Source organism: Catharus ustulatus, chromosome 3 (assembly GCF_009819885.2).
Source record: "Catharus ustulatus isolate bCatUst1 chromosome 3, bCatUst1.pri.v2, whole genome shotgun sequence".
NCBI lineage: Eukaryota > Metazoa > Chordata > Aves > Passeriformes > Turdidae > Catharus > Catharus ustulatus.
The window spans coordinates 104,616,156-104,634,466 of record NC_046223.1 but is presented as its reverse complement, the minus strand read 5'-3'; the positions used below and the strand labels follow the sequence as shown (position 1 = coordinate 104,634,466).

Below are 18,311 nucleotides of genomic sequence, written 5' to 3'. Positions count from 1 at the left end.
TCAAAACCTCAAACCAGCAAGAAAAGATTCCACAAGGACCCAGTGCAGAGTTCTGACTGTGTAGCCAAGCACGAGTTTAGTGGGTGAGGGAGAGGAGATGTCATTTTTACATTGCTGTTGTGTTGCTGTCTAGGTTCTTCTATTTCAAATTTGAACTAGACGGTGATATTGATTTATTACTTTTATTGGAAGCAGGTTATTTTCTCCAGGATAAAAGTGCTACTGCTTACTGATGTTCCACAAATTGCTTCAATACTCCAAGCAGTGAGGCCTGAGCAAGGCACAGCTTCACCTTAAACATGGGTATCAGGAATCTCTGTAAAGGTCAACATCTCTGCACTGCTGTGGCCTCACCTCAAATATTCTGTGCAATTTTGAGTGCCACAACATAAGAAAGATATTAGACTATTAGATAGTGTCCAAAAAAGGGCAGGCAAGATGGTGCAGGGCCCTGAGGGGAAGCCGTGTGAGGAGGGGCTGAGGGCACTGGGTCTGTCCAGCCTGGAGGAGACTGAGGGGAGACCTCAGTGCAGTTACAGCTGCATTGAGAGGGGAAGACAGGGACAGACACTGATCTCTGCTCTGTGGGACATTCCGAGGGAATGGTCTGAAGTTGCAGAATAGGGCAGGTTTAGGCTGGATATTAGGAAAGGGTTTTTCACCCAGAGGGTGGTTGGACTCTGGAACAGGCTCCCCAGGGCAGCAGTCACAGCATCAGCCTGAGAGAGCTCAAGAAGTGTTTGGAGAGCACTCTCAGGCACACAGTGTGATTCTTGGGGATGATGCTGTGCAGGGCCAGCAGCTGGACTGGATGATCCTTGTGGGTCCCTTTGAACTCAGCTTATTCTGTGATTCTGTGGTCAGAGTTTGCAGAGCCTGTCAAATAGATGACCTTACAAAGTTTTTTCTACAAGCATAACATGATTTTTTATACAATCTTGAAGCCATGACTAAGATTCTTTGAAAGAGTTATTTTTGTATGAAAGTAACTGAGCATTTATGCAGACTAAAACAGGATATTCCACTGCTTTTCTCTATAGAAAAAAACACTTCCTCTTACTAATAGTATCATAAATGAAATCGTATCTTTGAATTTCTTTGCAGAAACTGTTCTCACTTGAACATCTTAAACCCATAACCAAAGACCTTTTGTCATGGAAAAAACAGTTTCTACCAAAGGATCAACCTTGACTATGAACAAAAGATAGAGCTTATTGGTGTCCTGACAATTTTTTTCATATATCCCTTTCTGGGAGAAAATACAAGCTTAGCATAAGGACATCTTCATTGTCTCTTGACAGTAGGAATTTTAGTATAGAGAATACTAATTCAACTAATTTTGAAACTGGTGGTGTCTTTCTCCCATGTACGGCCATAAATATAAACAAAAATATCCACCTACCTTATCTGTGACTAGCGGTAGCCTCATACTTTCCAACTGTCTTCCCGGTTGGCTAAAGACAAAATGATGCTCCTTTGATTTTGGAATGATAAAATGGAGCTGTATCTCTTCTCCCAGCATAGAATAGGAAAAGGCAAATGCATGCAGAGTAGACTCATAAATCTAAGAATGGGAAAAATATAATTCCAGTTAAAGTCAAACTACAAGCTCTCGGTGTAGTTTATATATATTTACAACATTGCTAAACAGATTACAGTAACTTATTGTATGGCATTAGATTTAACTTTATTATTCATAAATATTAAGCAATATTCCCTAGGCTAGAGCTTAAACGAAAAAAAATACACATTAAAGTGTTCCCTCTTTTGAAACTGTTCTTTCAGCTTTGTCTTGCAGATGGTGCCAATACTTACAGGTTCCTTCTGGCTTTCAGAAATACTGGCACATTAAAACCAGTATTTGCATTGCTGGCATCTTCTTCCTCACATTATAACAGGTAAGAAATTAGAGGATTATTCTGAATAAAAGCAAGTTGTATACCAAACATAGACTACTCTGTGCTGGACTACTCCTGTATCAGAAGTAGCACCTGTTGCAGTTACTCAGGTGCAAACTTTTCCACTTAAGCAAAGCCCAGTGGAAAGCTTACTGGGAAGGTAGTTTTAACTGGTAGTACACATGCAGATCACAGCACTGAATAAACTAATGTAAATGACACAAGGATGAGTCCTCTGATCTCCCCAAACTGCAGCCTGGTCAAGACAGGCAAACTTCACGAAATAACAAAATCTGTAAATCAGCTGCAGGTGTACACACGTACAACTTCTAAGCCAATTAAAATACAGTGAATGCACACGAACTTCTGATCTGCAGAGTAACACCTGGAAATCTTTACCTGGTACCTGGGATTGAAACCCATGTACTGATGACACTGCTCACAGTGATGGTAGGTGTTATACGCTGCATACTTGGACAATCTCATCCTAGTTGTTTGACGGCACGTGTACATATCTTCCTGTCTCCTGCTCATTGACCTGTCTGTTAAGAAAAGAAACAAATTAAATGTAACATATATTCAAGCCTTGATTGTATTCTCTTGTGGCAGACTGTTTCTGTCACTGAAATCAGCTTCAAGGAAAAATGGAGATATAAAACATGTACAAAACAAACTATTAATTAATTCCGAGCCCACTATGTTTTATAAATTGCTATGTAAAGCAAAGAGAACTGCAAAGAATTATCTAAAAATTCATGATTATGATAATTCAGTACAGATTTCACATAAGGCTGAGATGTAAGCAATGCCTGACCATTAAAATTTTCATTGTTGCTATTATTGGTAAAATGCTTACAAAAGCAATAAATAGCAAAAAAAGACCCTCATGACATTTGCCATTCTGTGACAGACATCACAGTAGATTATGTGAAATGAATTTGGCAATTTAGTGATCTTGTTTGTAGTGTATATTCATATTTTTCAAAGGATGCCCTTTGTGAGAGACTGAGGGAAGATGAGGTGTATTTTCTGCTGAAAAGGACTTTGTTATTTAATCTTCCACTCAGATTTTCAGTATCAGACCAGGCTGCTCAAAGCTGTTGCTTGTCATACTAAGTTTCAAAAACCACAAGAGTGGATTTTTTATGCTCTCTCTGGGCAACCTGTTCCATGGTTTGACCACTTTTATTCTGCAAATATTTTTCATACCATCTAATCATAATTTCCCATATTGCAACTTGTGTCTGCTGTCTCTTGTCCTTATGCTGTGTATCTGTAATAGTTTGTGTCTATAAATTCTCATTAGGAAGTTGAAGACAGCATTCAGATGCACCTGCTAGACTTCCCCAGATGAAACAAACCAAATTCACTCCAATTTTCTTCGTATCTTGGTGGTTGCTCATTGGCCTCACTTCTCTGTATGAACATCTTTCTCATTTGGGCTCTTGGGAAGCCAAAAACTTGACAGAATACCCAGATGTGACCTTAGAGTTGTTATCACAGAAGAATAATCACTTCCCTTGACCTGTTGCTAGATTATTAGTAAGCCATTAACCCAATGGAGAACTGGTGACAAACATTCAAATTATTGTCAACCAGGACCATCAAGTCACCTTGATCAGAGCTGCTGTCTATAGAGCTGGCCCCAAACTTGTACAGCTGAATAAAATTATTCTATCCCAGTGCAAGGGGCACGTTTGGTGAACTGTTCAACTGTTCTTGAGGTTCCACTTCTCCAGCCTGCCAAGGTTTTTCTGAATGGCAGTTTCCTCCCTGTTTCCTCCCTGCCACCCAGTCCCCTGGGCTTGTGTGTGTCCAGCTGGCTGATCCAGGGGACTGATTCACACATCGATACTCCAGGATTCTAGATCTGGACATATTTATCTCATGCTTTCCAAACTTAACCTAAAACCTTAAAAAATGAACCTATTGACACTTTTAAGTACACAACTAACTTTACCCACATAAGCCACTTAATTTCTACAGGGCAGGACAATGCTACTTTGTAAAACCATTCAAATACACAAAATTATTGTGGAATTAGAGCATTTTAATGAAAGATTATCCATACAATATTCCATAAGCCATTTATAAGGTCATACTATGGTACTTCTTCTGGAAAACTTGAAATATTTTTTCACTATTACTTAATCAAATTCAATGCTGATATTTTAACTCTGCTTAAAAGTTTAACAGGATTCTCACATTAAAAGCAAATAAATACATATATATGTACCAATCTAGATTTTTAGAATTCTAACCTTCACTGTTTATTGTCTGAAGCTTTGAACAAATGAGACTTGCATCTTCATATTTTGGATCATGGATAGTGTAGTCAAAAGGTATCTTCTTAAATGTCTCCAAATCTGGCCACATATCTCCAGGTTGATGGTAGTATCGATCAGATTCTTCTTTTATGTCTATGATATTATTGAAAAATAAGAATTCAAAATTTTTAAAATATATATTACTATATATGCCTTTGCTGTACTGATTATTCCTGCTTCATTTTTTCTTTCATTAGTCTGATGACACAGTATCAATATTCACCAAGAGGTAAACATTTACACAAATGTGCCATGCACCTCAATGCAACTCTACCTTTCAAAAATTATCTTCATGTCCTGTCTGAGCTACAGAAACACATCTGAAAACACAGAGGAGTAATAAACTGTAAATAAAGCAAGTTTGGACTAAAATTAGCTATTAGCAGAAACTTTCTTCCCTCAGGTAGTCTTGTGTACTTAGAAAATATGACATTGCTTCTCACGGTATAAATCTGCCAAAACTCTGATGATTCCTTTTATATACCTTACCTTCATTCCAATTCTACACTGAAAACCAATGGCTGTGTATCAGTTAATATACATAAATCCTGTTGATCCATTTCCACAAAAAACCAGAGGTGTGTCTTTGTTTATAGAAAAGATGACTAAATTCTAAATGATGAATAAAATAATAAAATATTCTTAAGTATCAGTTGAAGATCACAGAAAATTTTTCTTACAGTATTTATATAATGTAATGCAATTGCAAAGGTGAATAGGATAGAATAGGCATAAAATATATGACATATGACCATAGGGACACATGTTTCAATTGAGCATAACGATTTTCTATTGTCTCCAGAATATTTTTATATCAAGAACTTACTAATGTTGATTTCTTCCTCATCATAAACATCCACTTCTGTCAGTCTAATCAGCATTCGGGACAAAATACTGAGGAACTGCAGATAGGCACCTGTTTTCCCTATCTGTAAACATATAAATTAGAAAAAAAAAAAGAAAGTAAACTTTTGCCATTCACCATGTTGATTTTCCACATAACTGGAAATTGTAGCTGTAGTGAAATTGAATATTAATATTCAGTGCTTGGATATCCTTGTTATTTGTTATTCCTTGCCATAAAATGAAGAGCTTAATGTTCAACAGTTTTATTCTTTCTGTGCAGGAGCCTAGCTGGAAAACACATTTTATGTCACAGGTCTAATTGCAGGCCCACAGACAAAAATTTTCTCTCTTGATGTTATACGTTCTACACAGCAATGAACATTTTAAATCCATACAAGCTCATAAAATATACAAGATAACTAAAGAATTATCCCAATCCTTTCATTTCATGTGATTTACCTGTACACTGCCTGCTACTGAAGTACAGTCACTTTCCTGAGGAGTAAAAGTGGCAACGCGTTCCTGGGAGAGTTCGTGCTGGCCACTTCCACTCCTGAAGGACATGGTCTGTGCAACAATGTCCTGCTCCACTTCCTATGCTGAAAATACATTATTTCGTTTCCAATCTTCTAAAATTACCTTTCAAAAGTCCATTTAAAAATTATCTTAAGAATATAACTTTCTCCTTGTTTTTTTACCCCATCAACACAACACATAAATTTTCCCTTCACTATATCAAGAGTATTGCTGGAAGGTAAAAGCCACAGCCAGTGATTTACTCACTGGGTTGTTCTGTCTGTCACACATAGTTTGCTGATGAGAACACAAGCAAATAAGGCCAGTTTTAAAATCCATAATTGTGTGTGTATGGGCTGTACAGGGGAGGTTAACACGTAGATCAATTACAACACATTGGACAGCAAATGTCTGATTTCACAAAGTGGCACCAGATTTTGGATTAGGTCTATATTACTACTGAATTGAAAACCCAGCTTCACTTCCATCACTACTAGGACATGTCAGAAGCATAGGAATTGCTAAACAGAGTATTAAAGTTACTATTTTACTATGACAAGAAACATTTTCATTTTCTCTCAACACTTGAGGAAGGGAGGCTTTAAATTCAAAGTGAGAGATCAGACATTTGTTTTGGTCAAAGTTCATTATCTGTTGTTTTTCATATCAGACTGTAGTTTGAACAAAGGGTGGATAAGGGTTCCATTATCTCTGTTGAGAATCAAGTAACAGCACACAACTCTCTGTCATCCTGGAATAACATAGAAAAAATAAAAGTGACTTTGAACAGAGGAAATGACAGCATGGACTACAGTCAGCCCATTTTGTGTTTTATGTAAAATCCATTGAAATTAATGAGAATTTTTCCTCTGACCTTGGAGCAAGGTTCTAAACTTGGCTGCAATGATTACTGATTAAGGAGCTAAAACTTATTTTCCCACATCTGAAGCAGAGAAAATACTTTCATTTGTTTTCCTCACATCTGAGATTACCTTTTCATTTTCTTATGAACATATTCTTTTAAAGTGCCCCTGATCATCTTTTCATTAAACGCAGAGTAGCCAACACCTGTCTCCTTGATATTAGACATCTATAAAAAATTAATTCTTAATCTGTTTGAAGTATATACTTAGACTTGTCAACAGAACAATATGCTGAAAGCCTTACTTTTTCTTTTTGATATGTACTAAAATTTTATTCTGTCAAACTCATGTGTTTTTCTTTCCTTGGGGTCCAGTCTTTGCCAGTGCATTTTCACAATGTGTGTGGGAGTGACAAAGCTACTGTTATGAGGTGCTGAGATGAAAAGCATCAGTCACCAGGCTCTAGTGTACACACAGCTGTAGGGTCATGAGTCAAAAGTTCTGGAAACCACAGGATGACAAGTGCTACACCATTAAACTGTAATGCATGCACTTAGGCTATTGCATGCATCAGACCTTACCCAATCTCATAATGTGTCACATATACTGTGAGTTTTATGAACTGCTAGATATGTGCAATGCTGTATGTAAAAAGGAATATTGAGGAATATATTCATGTTATTAGAATGTTTCCCTGCCGGGGCTTGGAATTCCCAATTCCAGTTGCCAATTCCCAGAGACTGGACTGAGCACATGCAGCATTCATATTCGAACTCCATTCGCTAGCACATTTGCCTGCATTTGTTGCTCAAGAAATGAACTGGTGGAAGAGAGCTCACCTTTTTCAGGTCATTTTGAGAAGAAGATTTTCAAAAAGATAATGAGAAATTAATGACTTCTCATTTACAATCAGCATTTACTCCACATGGGAAGAATCTTCAATAAGTGAGCTTGCAGCATACCCAGATAGTTAAATGCACCTTTAAAATTAATTGTACTGCTTTCTATGTATACCATCTTTAGGCAAAATGGAATAGCACAGAAAGTCATTCTTTGCTTGAAAATACTGAATAGCTATCAAAAAACTCAACTTCCACATCTCTCCAAAGAGCCCCCTCCCCATCTGTCACTACCCCTTTCTCCAAGACTAAGTAGCTACAAAAAGATCCTGCAAGCAGGATATGCACACCTTTGAAGCACAAAGCCCTGCATCTGCCCATCCTCTATCTCCTAACTGCAACAAATAGGAGATCTGAAAAGAAATTTTGAAGTGGATACATGATTGGTCTGCAGTTTTACATGGCTTTAGGGAAGTCAAACACAATGCTGTGCTGATCCTAACTAGTGACTCTGGGCTAAGGATGATATATTAATAATGACAACAGTTGGTAAGGAAGTACAATGAGCAAGGTGTTTTTCCCCATATTCTGTCTTTGCTCTGGACACCAAAGCTGCAAATATATTTGGAGATTGAAGGAATCCAGAACTGGACTGCATTCTTACAATTTCTGACACAAAATGTCATGTGGGAGGGGCCACTATGACAAACAGCTCTACTTTCCAGAAAAAAGGTCCCTCAAACATGTGGCAGTGCTCAGTGCTTTGTAAAATAAGGCACTTGGGAGCAATATTCCCCAGTAATTGATATATTACTCTTAATTTGTTCCTGTCTGCCTGACTTTGGAAGACAGAAGTCTGAAGAATCAAGACTTGGAAGAAGAAAATCCCAGAAGACAAAGAAGTGAAAATCTCAGATCTTGTGAAAATTGATGATAACTAAGGAATTTGGGGCCTGATGAGATTCAGGAGATTTTTTTCTATTTTCATCCTCGGTGCCAGGGATGATTGACCCATAAAAATAAGAATACGCTTACTCTGCAACTCTTCATTCATGAAGAGTGTGGCTGTAGCAAGAGGAAGAAAATTTGACATCTGTATGAAGGTCTGCATCAAAGACAGGTGTTGTATGAAAGACATATATTACCAAAGAGGAAGGGAAAGCTCTCCAAAGATTTTGACTACTGAACTCTGCTTGCCATAAAGGATAGGGTGCAAACCAACTTAGAATCTGAGAGAGAGCATTCCAGTCAGATAAACTGCATGTGTGCCTCCATGCATTCATGGAATGACATCCGAAAGTGCTGTTGCAGAAGGTGTAACTAATGAGCTTCCTTTTTAAACTTGTTCCAAATGCCAGACACCAGGACCACTAGAAGTACTTTATTATTCTTACATGTTGGTATGAAGTATCATCTGATTTCAGGCCTCACATTTGGAGAAATATGGCAAAAGGGGAAATAATTCCATAAGGCTTTTCTATTCTAATTTCCAGGTAAGACAGTTCTTCACATACCATGACAGTGGTTTTCAAACTGTGGCCTGTGAATCAATGATGATTTGCAGAAAACATGCTGATGATCCACAAACAGTTGGTCAAATGTTGATGGTTCTTCTCCGTGTTTCCACATGCTACATTTTTCTAAAACACAGCTAATAATAGATATATTAAATATTTCCCTAATATTTTTCTTACATAAGCTGAATGGTACATACACCCATTGTAATGTGATTTTAATAAAAGTAGAGTAATAATAATATGGGCAGCAGTTCCTTTCTTCAGGAAGTGTCTTAAGACATGCTTGTTTCATTCCCTGGACGTGGTGCCACAGGACTGAGCTGTGCTCACCAGCAGCTTCCAACTTCAGGAAAATGCTAGTTTTAAATTTTAAAATCCAGGTAAAAACCAAACAAAGGAAACCTTGCTTTGCAGTTTGGGGAACTTTAAGATGAATGTTCTGAAGAAAAAATACTTGAGGGAATTTAGAATTCCATGCAGGCATTTGAGTGGGTGCACCAGGGAATTGATGCCGAGCCATAGATGGCTCACGTGTTGCTCATGGTGATCACATTAAATTATCCTCACTAATCTAACTAATGGCTTCACTTTGATCATGTCAGCTAAGTTACGGATAAATTATTCCATACCTATCCAGTTTTTCTCTATCTCCTAGAGCCTATTACAAAAATAAGGCTTTTATTGCCTTCTAATGTATATAACTGTCCTTGTAAAAACGCATCAAATCTTCCAGAAAAATATTTTGACCAGTACATAGTAAAATATCTCCATGAGAGAAGGGTGAGCATATTTTGTTACTAATTTTCCAGACAGTGAAGATTGTAATTTTGATTCTCTAACATGCCTAGTTTTTTTGCTCTGTTGATTTAGTATTTTTAATTTTAACCAGAAAATTGCTTTCTGATTTAAATTTTAATAAAGGAATCGCTGCTTGATAAAGAAAACAAGTAATTACTAACTCTTGGGAAGATACTGCTCTTGCCGTCTTATACTTTGGCTGAGATCTTACCAACATTTAGATATGAGTTGTCCAATAATTGTTTTCATTTCTACCTATACCTCTTGATGCAGTATTAAGTCCATATGACATGTTAATATCAAAAATAATGAATAAAACCTACTTCAGGAAGGAAAATTATTTCTTCTCAAAAGAGAAGGGTAATTCTAATTTATGCATGTTTTATTACTACTATTCCCTTCAAGAAACACCTTAAATTAATCCACATACTTGTAAAGCTATTTGGTTTACAGTTTTTAGCACTTTGGGAGGTTAAAATAGTAAAGGTAGAAAAGTTTCTGGGTTTTGCCATGAAAATAGAAAAAAATTAAGATATTTTCATCAAATAACAAATGGAAAATTGCATTAAATTAATATTTAACCCTACATTTTTATACTTGAGAAGAAGATATAATAATCCTAATTTGATGTGCATGAATTTGTTCTGTGTGAAAATGGTATATTCTTTAGAAAGAACTGATGAATATAAAATGAATAAACATATAAAAAACATCCTTTAGGAACTATTCCAGCTGTAGGACCCGAAGCAACACTAGGAAATAACCTGCATTGTGAAGACAGTTGAAAAAGAGATGGAATTTCAAGTAAAAGAATTGTTACCAAGGCTAAAATTCACTGCTGTACAGAGGGTCAACAGGAGTCCTATTCCATATTGGGAAAAAAAACCAGAGAGATTTAATAGTGAAAAGTGGGCTGACAAATAAACAAGCTGCCTGTTTGATCATAGTTGATTAAATTGCAAATATCAAGTATGTGAGGCATCAAAACCATCTCACCATGTATAATATGCTCTCAGAAGTCTCTGAATGACTCTTCTGAGAACCACAATTGACATTTGGCACCCAAAAGCACATTAATACCAAAGAAATAGTTGCTTATTGGCTAATCTGAATCTTTAGGATGGCTTTCAGAATTGTATCTTTATGGGGTTTGATGTGAATGCAATATAAAATTCTAACAGAAGTTAGAGCCTGTCATTTTGTTACAGCCTGTCATTTTGTTTCAGCTTGTCATTTTGAGGGGTTTTTTGGGATGAAAATGAACATCTCTCTCCACATTGTACTCATTTTAATGCTGCAGCTGAGTATGAAATTCAGTTTCTTGATCACATACCACCTCAGTATTTGGCAAACACAAGCTATTTAGATCAAAGAAATGGACAGTGTTCATCAGAATATTTTCTGGAATCCTTTAAAAATCAGAGTAACATCTGTGGGAATTCCAAACAGGAAAAGCTAATTTATTCTCTTTCTACTCTTCTGCACCGCACATTTAGGTATACAATGGAAAACAGCAATTTAACAAATAGCAACATGCAGTTGTTTATGCCATGGATGGGCACTGAAGAGTGGATCATGTGGCAAGCTAATTCAGTTATTGAAGTAACTATCTTTGGAGTAATTCTTTGGGTTGATGTCACAGTAAATGGAAGCATCTTTGTCTTGGTTTGCATTTATCCTGTTTGACTTCTGAGGTTCACAGGAAATATATCTGCTCTCAGCAGGCACAGTGCCTCTTCTATCTCGTTGCTTCATACTTCAGTAAAACATGAGGTGCCATACTACCTTTAGCCTGTAATGTGCACTTAACCAGGAGATACCTTGCTCAGAGACAAGTGCTAAACATTCCTAGAGAATTTACACGAGAATTAACTTCTTAGAACTAGACCCGTTTCCATATATATTTTCAAAGTGATGTAAAACCTCCTGGGTCAGCTACTCATCTATTAAATATGGCTCTGCTACTTTGAACTGGCCTTCTTGCATGTATTATTTACAACAGCTTCTATTTCTGTCTGCTGTGCAAAGGAAACAAAATAATTTAATTACAAACTCCCAGCTGCTTTCACATTGATCATAAGAAAGTGGCTTTGTTAAGATCTTTGATCTTTATTTAAAATGTAGATGCATATCCAACTTTAACAAACTGAAATGACACACAAAATCTATCTCTTGAGCAAAGTGTCTTTAAAAAATTTTAATGGAGAGAGACTGAAAAAGTGAATATTGCTGCAGCTTCTCTGTATTGGAACTCAGACTAACAGTAAAGAAAGGAAGATATTTTTTATTAGAAGGGATTAGGAAATAAAATACAAGTAATTTACTCTCCACAAAAAACCCACTCCTTCAAGTATGAATAATAACAACTAAATATTGTTTTTCTGAGATCATGATAAAATTCAACAAAATAAATCAACGATAATACCTTCTACTTTTTACACACCTGTGGTGGCCCACTCAGCAGCAGTCTCCTTGGGTGAAAGGTGTCCATTCTGCCCTCGTTTCTGTTGTTGTAGTCCATATGGATTGGCTTGGGAACCGTCCATTGGCGGTAGTACAGCGACTGCTCCGTGCACGTCATCATCTTACTCATCAGAGGACGAAAAGAACTTGCCCACATAACAGAATGGTAAGGCAAGAGGGAAGAGGATTTGGGAAGTCCATTGCTGTCTGTAGAAGTAATAATGTCATAAACCAGTTTGGGCAGGAAAACTATGGGAGGCTGTTTTGATGCTTTGGTCATGGAGCATTGAGACGTCTGTAGGATGAAGGAGTTATGAGTAGGTGCAGAGGAGGAAGAAGAGGAGGAGAAAGGTGAGGAGGATGACGAGGTGATGGAGACTTGGGCACTTTTTACATTTTGTTTCATATCCAGCTGTTCAGTGACAGGTGGCAAGTGTTTGCTGATTGTTGTTTGTGCCCCCTTGTCTATTTTCTGCTTCTGCCTTTCACAGTTATTTGTAGTTTCTTCAGTGTTGCTACCTTGGGCTTGGGGAGGAGATGACTCTGTGCAGAATGCTGTAACTAAAAGAAAATTTTTATTTCAACACAGTGCAACGATCTCTGCTTGTCAATGCCACAGTTAAACAAAGCACAACAAATAATCCTCTTGATACATTGTCCAGCAAACATTGCAATCTTGTTCCTCTTCCCTCTTTGACCCTCCTCTTATAGGAAGCCATAATGGGACTAGTTTGGAGTATTCAGCAGAAAGTGGCTTTTACATTCCTGAAGTGTGTAGGAAAGATGTCAGTGATTGTCCTGTCTATTTCCCTCATACATTCTTTGCCTAAGGTACTCAGTGGATACTTTAATCACTCAAGACAAATACAAAATTACTGAAATCATTAAATGAATTGAAGAAAATAATTATTTCCAGGCTATTACCCCATCATACTACAGAAATGTCTACTCAGACTGACATCTAAAAACAGTTCTCTGAGTCAGCTCTGTTCTGACACCCATATATCTATGTCACTGCAGCACTCAGGATGATCTAATAAAACCTGGCAGCCCTCAAGTCCCTGGTGCTACATAATGCATTAGTGCATTCATACAGCTTTGGGTCAGCCCAGAGAACACATTGAACTCATGAATGCTGGCTGGGAATACGTGATGTAGATATACCCAACAGATAATTGCAGATTTTCTGAAAGCTGTATATTTTTACCCTATATATTTTAACTATTAAGATTTCTTGAAAGTTTAACATGTTAAATGATTCTGAGCATCTTTAATGCTTAGTGAAAGAAGGCATGCAAATATTTCAGTGTCTTCAAAGTAGACAGAGAACTGCTTGTGGAATCAATCTATATAAGGTCTTACAAATATCTGCCTAAGGGTGAACACAGATTAAACCAGATTTCCTCTCACGGTGAAAACAACCATCCTGGTTCTCAAAAAAAACCCTCATATTTTGAACAAACTAAAGTCAGTAGTTTCTCCTGATTTCAAGAAATAGTAAGCAATCCTCTGTCTATTAATCTAAAGTAGTCAGTAAAAGCCATTAGCAACAAAAACAAAAGTGTCATCAGCACTGTGAATGGTTGCAAGTAACACTGTGGTGACATCCCTCAAAATACCAGTATCCAGGGGCACAGGAAAAGAAGAAAGGAAGATTTCTTTAACCACAAAAGAACTGAGGGCACAGAGCCATGGGCAGGCCCCATGGAAGCACCAAGTTTGGGCACACCATGACATATTTTTTAAGCAAGAAAAGATCCAATTTCCTATATTTCAGAAGTCAACCCCCTTTTTTTTAGTTATCTTAATTGATCTCATGAAAATAGGTCTTATCAAAACTTTAGTGATTTATGCCTTTCATTATTTATCTAGTATGATAAGGTCTATTTTATGTGCTAAAATTAAATTAACAGAGATGATCTTATGGTCTTACTGGAAGCTTTTGAAGAGAGAGATGATGAAGATGCAGAGTCATGGGAACACGATCTTTCTCTTTTCATAGGACTTCTCTTTTCTGAAGTAGAACCTGTTTCATGAATGATAGTAAGGGAAAACAAAATCAAAATACAATTTAGGTAAGCCTGTAAGTCACAGCTATATCATCAAAATAAGGAAAAGTACACATGGGTTTGTATGAGGCTTGTCCTCATCCTGAACACCATTTCCAGTATGGAGAGTATCTGTTTCCACCACAGAATATTGGATCAGTCTATGGTCTAATTTACCTATGCTGAGCTGCAATAGGTTCATGAAAATCAGTGCTGCAACCAGGAGCTGGTAATATCTAGGCCTGTCTCAACCATGATTTATCTTCCAACCCATGTTTTACATTCCCCACTAATCCAGTGTCAGGGAAAACAACAGGAAACAACCTCTATTTGATCAGTATGTTATGAAATTACCTCCTACCCCCCACAGCTTTATGGCCAGATTATACCTCAGCTTTTGGTGGTGAAAATCCTCAGCTGGATGGCCATCAAGGCCATTCAACTGAGATTCCTAGCTCAGGTTTCTAAGTTAAAATGCTTGTTTCTGTACAGTGTTAACGTGACAAACTGAGACATAAGCACTGCCATCTGAAAACAGACTGTAAGCCTATGTCACATGTTCTGAATTGTCTGGATGGTCATACCATACTTCATGGACTAGAAGAGCATCCCTACACAACATAGGAGCCCATTTGACTCAGATCACATACAATCTCAGCATACTTCAACTAAATGGACAGAACTACTCATCACAAGAAGTACTCATCACCTCTGAAGCAGGCATCTACTGAACACAGTTTGAGTATGACCTCAGGTATTTCACGCCTCTGTGAAGAGTACATATTGGATTTTAAAAGTATTTTTGTTCAGCTTGTTCTGCTATCATTTTTAGTGAGTAAGAACTTCCCATGTGAACACTAATTGGTTTTCTTCCTCCTCACAGAATTGAAAAGGAAATGAAGGCAAGTTGCTTGAGATTTAAATACTTTACAGGGATAAAAACCCTTTGTTTTCCACAGGCACAACAGACAGTAAAGTGCAAAGAACTAATAAATAACTCATTATGCTAATTAGAACGCAAAAAAAACCCCAAAAAGTAATTGTTCCTGGGTAAATTGTTGCTGGTTTTTTACATATTTGTATGTTATCAATTTTTTCTTGAGAAATGATGAATTTATGTAGAGTTCTACGCTGTCAATTTGAAATCATGGGCATTTTCAAGGAGAACTCAGAAGTTTGTGTGTTGAGATATATTTTCTATCCATACTATTTAACACCTTACAAGCTAGGCACTACTCAGCTGTTTCCTTGAAAGGAATCTTTATCACTGACATCATTGTAAGCACAGGTTTGGTAGCACCAGTCAGGAACAGTTTAGTTGGAGCTGCCACTGCTCTGAGAGTAGGGATTGGGTCACTGCTGCTGCTTCTCAGACAGCAAATCCACCATTCCCTGCTGGGGAGGGAGAGTGCAGAGTCCTCTGAACAGCGAGTGTCACCTGCTGCTCCTACTCGAGCTCCACTTTGCAGCTGTCAGAACATACAGGGCAAAGGAGGAACCCAGGAGGGAGCCAGAAAACAGAGAGATAACAGATACAGCAGCAGAACTGCTAGAAGTTAAAATGCATCAGCAGCGGGAGGGTGAGAAAACAGAGGTTTTCAATGAGATGAAACAAATAATGAGAGAGCTCACTCAGTAAGACTAAAGTGAGAAACCCTCACCCATACATTTCTGCTTTTGCTAATCATTCTCAATCATTTTACAGCTTCTTTTATTACCGGTAGTAAACAATACCTTCTGTCACTATTTCTTCATCTTCATTGTCAGTACTGCTTAGTTTCTCTGGGTCACTTTCTAACACATCATTCACAACTGCTTTCTCTGTTTGGATTTCTGAGCTCACAAAGTATGCTGCCAAACCAAGTTCTTGCTCCAGGGTTGTCCGTACCAAAGAAGATGAATTTATTAAACGTAGGTCACAGTATCTCAGTGATCTGGAGAGACACAAGAGGAGCTACTATGAAAACTCACTGTAATCTACTGCCTTATCTCTTTGAGAAAGGGGAATTTTTTCACCATTTGCTTCAACAAGGGATGAGATTGAACACAGTATTTTGTGCTTAGTAAGTTTACCACTATGGTGCATACACTTTTCTTTCTCTTAACCCAGTTACACAACTTAATTTACTGCACTGAACATTAGCATAAGCATAAGAAAAAGAATAGTCATTTGGATTCTAAACCTAATACACATAGAACAGGATTCAGTTGAACATACAAAAGCATTTCATGCCCCAGGGCATTCTGTCTGGCTTCCAGCTACCATTCCAGAAGGCACTGATCTCTCCACACATCCTGGGGCACACATACCAGCAAAATGCAGATTTCTCAGTTACCCTAAGAAAGCTAAGCAGCTATACTTCTTTATTTTAACCTACCCATTCTCTCCTCTAAACTGGGGTAACTCTCATAATACTTTTGGAGTTATTTACATCTTGATATAAACAGAAATTTATTATCAATAATGGAATTGGTATTCATCATATAAAAACTGCTCCAGAAATGGCAAAGAAATACCTCAACACTGAAATCTGTTTTCCTCTCACACAAGTAATCACACAATTAATCTTTATCTATCTGATAAGTAATGGATAAAACACTGCCACTGAGAAAACAGTGGATCTTCTTACCGTGGCAAAGACTCCCCTTGTGGATCCATCCCACTAAATATCAATATGCAAGGCAAACCTTCCAATTCCAAATAGGTCTGTGGCCTCCAATCCACATCCTCAATTTTCTGCCAGATCTGTACAAGGTAGAGAAACCCTGTTGGACATATCTATATTTTGGACTTATCTGTAAATATATAATAGTTTGTATGTATGTATATTTGAAATATATCTATAATAAAAAGACAGAAAGACACACTTTATCATCCATCATAATAATTCACTTGTATGGCGGAAGAGAAGCCACACAGCAGAGCCAAATTCAACACAAATAGATCTCAGAGTTTCTAGAGCATTACAGGCAGCAATCTGCCTGCTGTTAGACTGAGGACATTGGGACAGTATGTTCCAGCCTGAAAAGCCTCCCATCTTCCAAGCTTCATAGACAGCACTGAGACCAGGGCATATGGCAAATATGGCACAATGGACAGTAAAGCTGAGCAGGAATTTTGGGGGAGAGAGACTATAAAGGCTTCTTGAGGCAGATAATGTATGGGTGTCTGAGTCCAAGGAAGAAAATAAGCTAGAAATGAGACTTCTACACCTTAGAGGAACAGGAGAAAGATGCAAGTGTTCAACACACACCACTGTCCCTGTTTACAACCCTCTGGAGTCTCCCACTCTCCCCTAAAGTTATTGGTTTTCCTGGTAACTTTGTGAGAAATCTGACAAGTCCATATATTGTTTGACTGTTCAGCATCAGGCCATGTTGCTTTACTCACCAGTCAGTCCTTTCTTCTGTAAGACTGATCTACAGATAAGGAGTATCTGTGGTATGATCAACAGTGCAACAACTTGGCCTCTAACATCTGTGATGTTCCCCTCTATACATGTCAGAGAACACAATCAGGATGTGATTCAGAACTAATACTGATTTTTCATAGTAAGCCATGCCTAATTAATAGCAGAATGAGATCAGCATTAGGCTCTGGATCAGAGTAAACAGTATACCATATATATATATATACACATACATATGTACATGAAACAACATTCTAGAATGGAAATACATTTTTGCTTTGGCGATCAGAAGATGGTAATTTTATGAAGAGCAAAGGAGGTTTTTTTTTAAACAGATGAGCCATAATTCTGACTTAAAGGATATAAATTAATCCATAAACCAAAACATGATTCAGAAAGCATAAAATCCTGAAGTGCGAGCACCAGGGTGCTCTAGGATCCATAACTATCATCACTGATCAGGCAAATCAGTCTTTTTGCCCCCTGCTGTTGACAAGAATAATTTAACTATCAACTAGCTGCTGATTAAAATCTTCTTTTTGCACTGTGATGTTTTGGTGAGAAAATTCAGCTGAAATTGAACCGTTTATTTGGCTTTTTAATGTATTTCATATAGTCCCTTTAGATAAAAGCATTTCAACTGTTTCTGAAGGTTGCTACTGGAAGTCAAGGGCTAACCATATTAGTTAATACTTCACTGAGCATTAACCACAGGCACGACAGGAAAGGTGTCACAGACGGTTGTGTAAAAGGTAAAAGTCATGCTCCTCATGGCAATTTTTCTTT

At 37.5% G+C, this 18,311-nt stretch overlaps 1 protein-coding gene across 7 annotated transcripts in view; it reads right to left on the bottom strand.

The window, feature by feature from the left end:
- Positions 1–18,311, bottom strand: part of GREB1 (growth regulating estrogen receptor binding 1) — an 89,576-nt gene that overhangs the window by 9,401 nt on the left and 61,864 nt on the right. For all 7 annotated transcript variants that reach the window (XM_033055850.2, XM_033055851.2, XM_033055846.2 and 4 more), the window contains 8 exons: positions 16,746–16,861; positions 15,850–16,049; positions 14,001–14,093; positions 12,048–12,628; positions 5,052–5,154; positions 4,160–4,318; positions 2,298–2,440; positions 1,403–1,564 (listed from right to left, as the gene is read on the bottom strand). In XM_033055850.2, the coding sequence (XP_032911741.1) occupies positions 1,403–1,564; positions 2,298–2,440; positions 4,160–4,318; positions 5,052–5,154; positions 12,048–12,628; positions 14,001–14,093; positions 15,850–16,049; positions 16,746–16,861 (1,557 nt within the window). The remainder of the gene's footprint in view (positions 1–1,402; positions 1,565–2,297; positions 2,441–4,159; positions 4,319–5,051; positions 5,155–12,047; positions 12,629–14,000; positions 14,094–15,849; positions 16,050–16,745; positions 16,862–18,311) is intronic.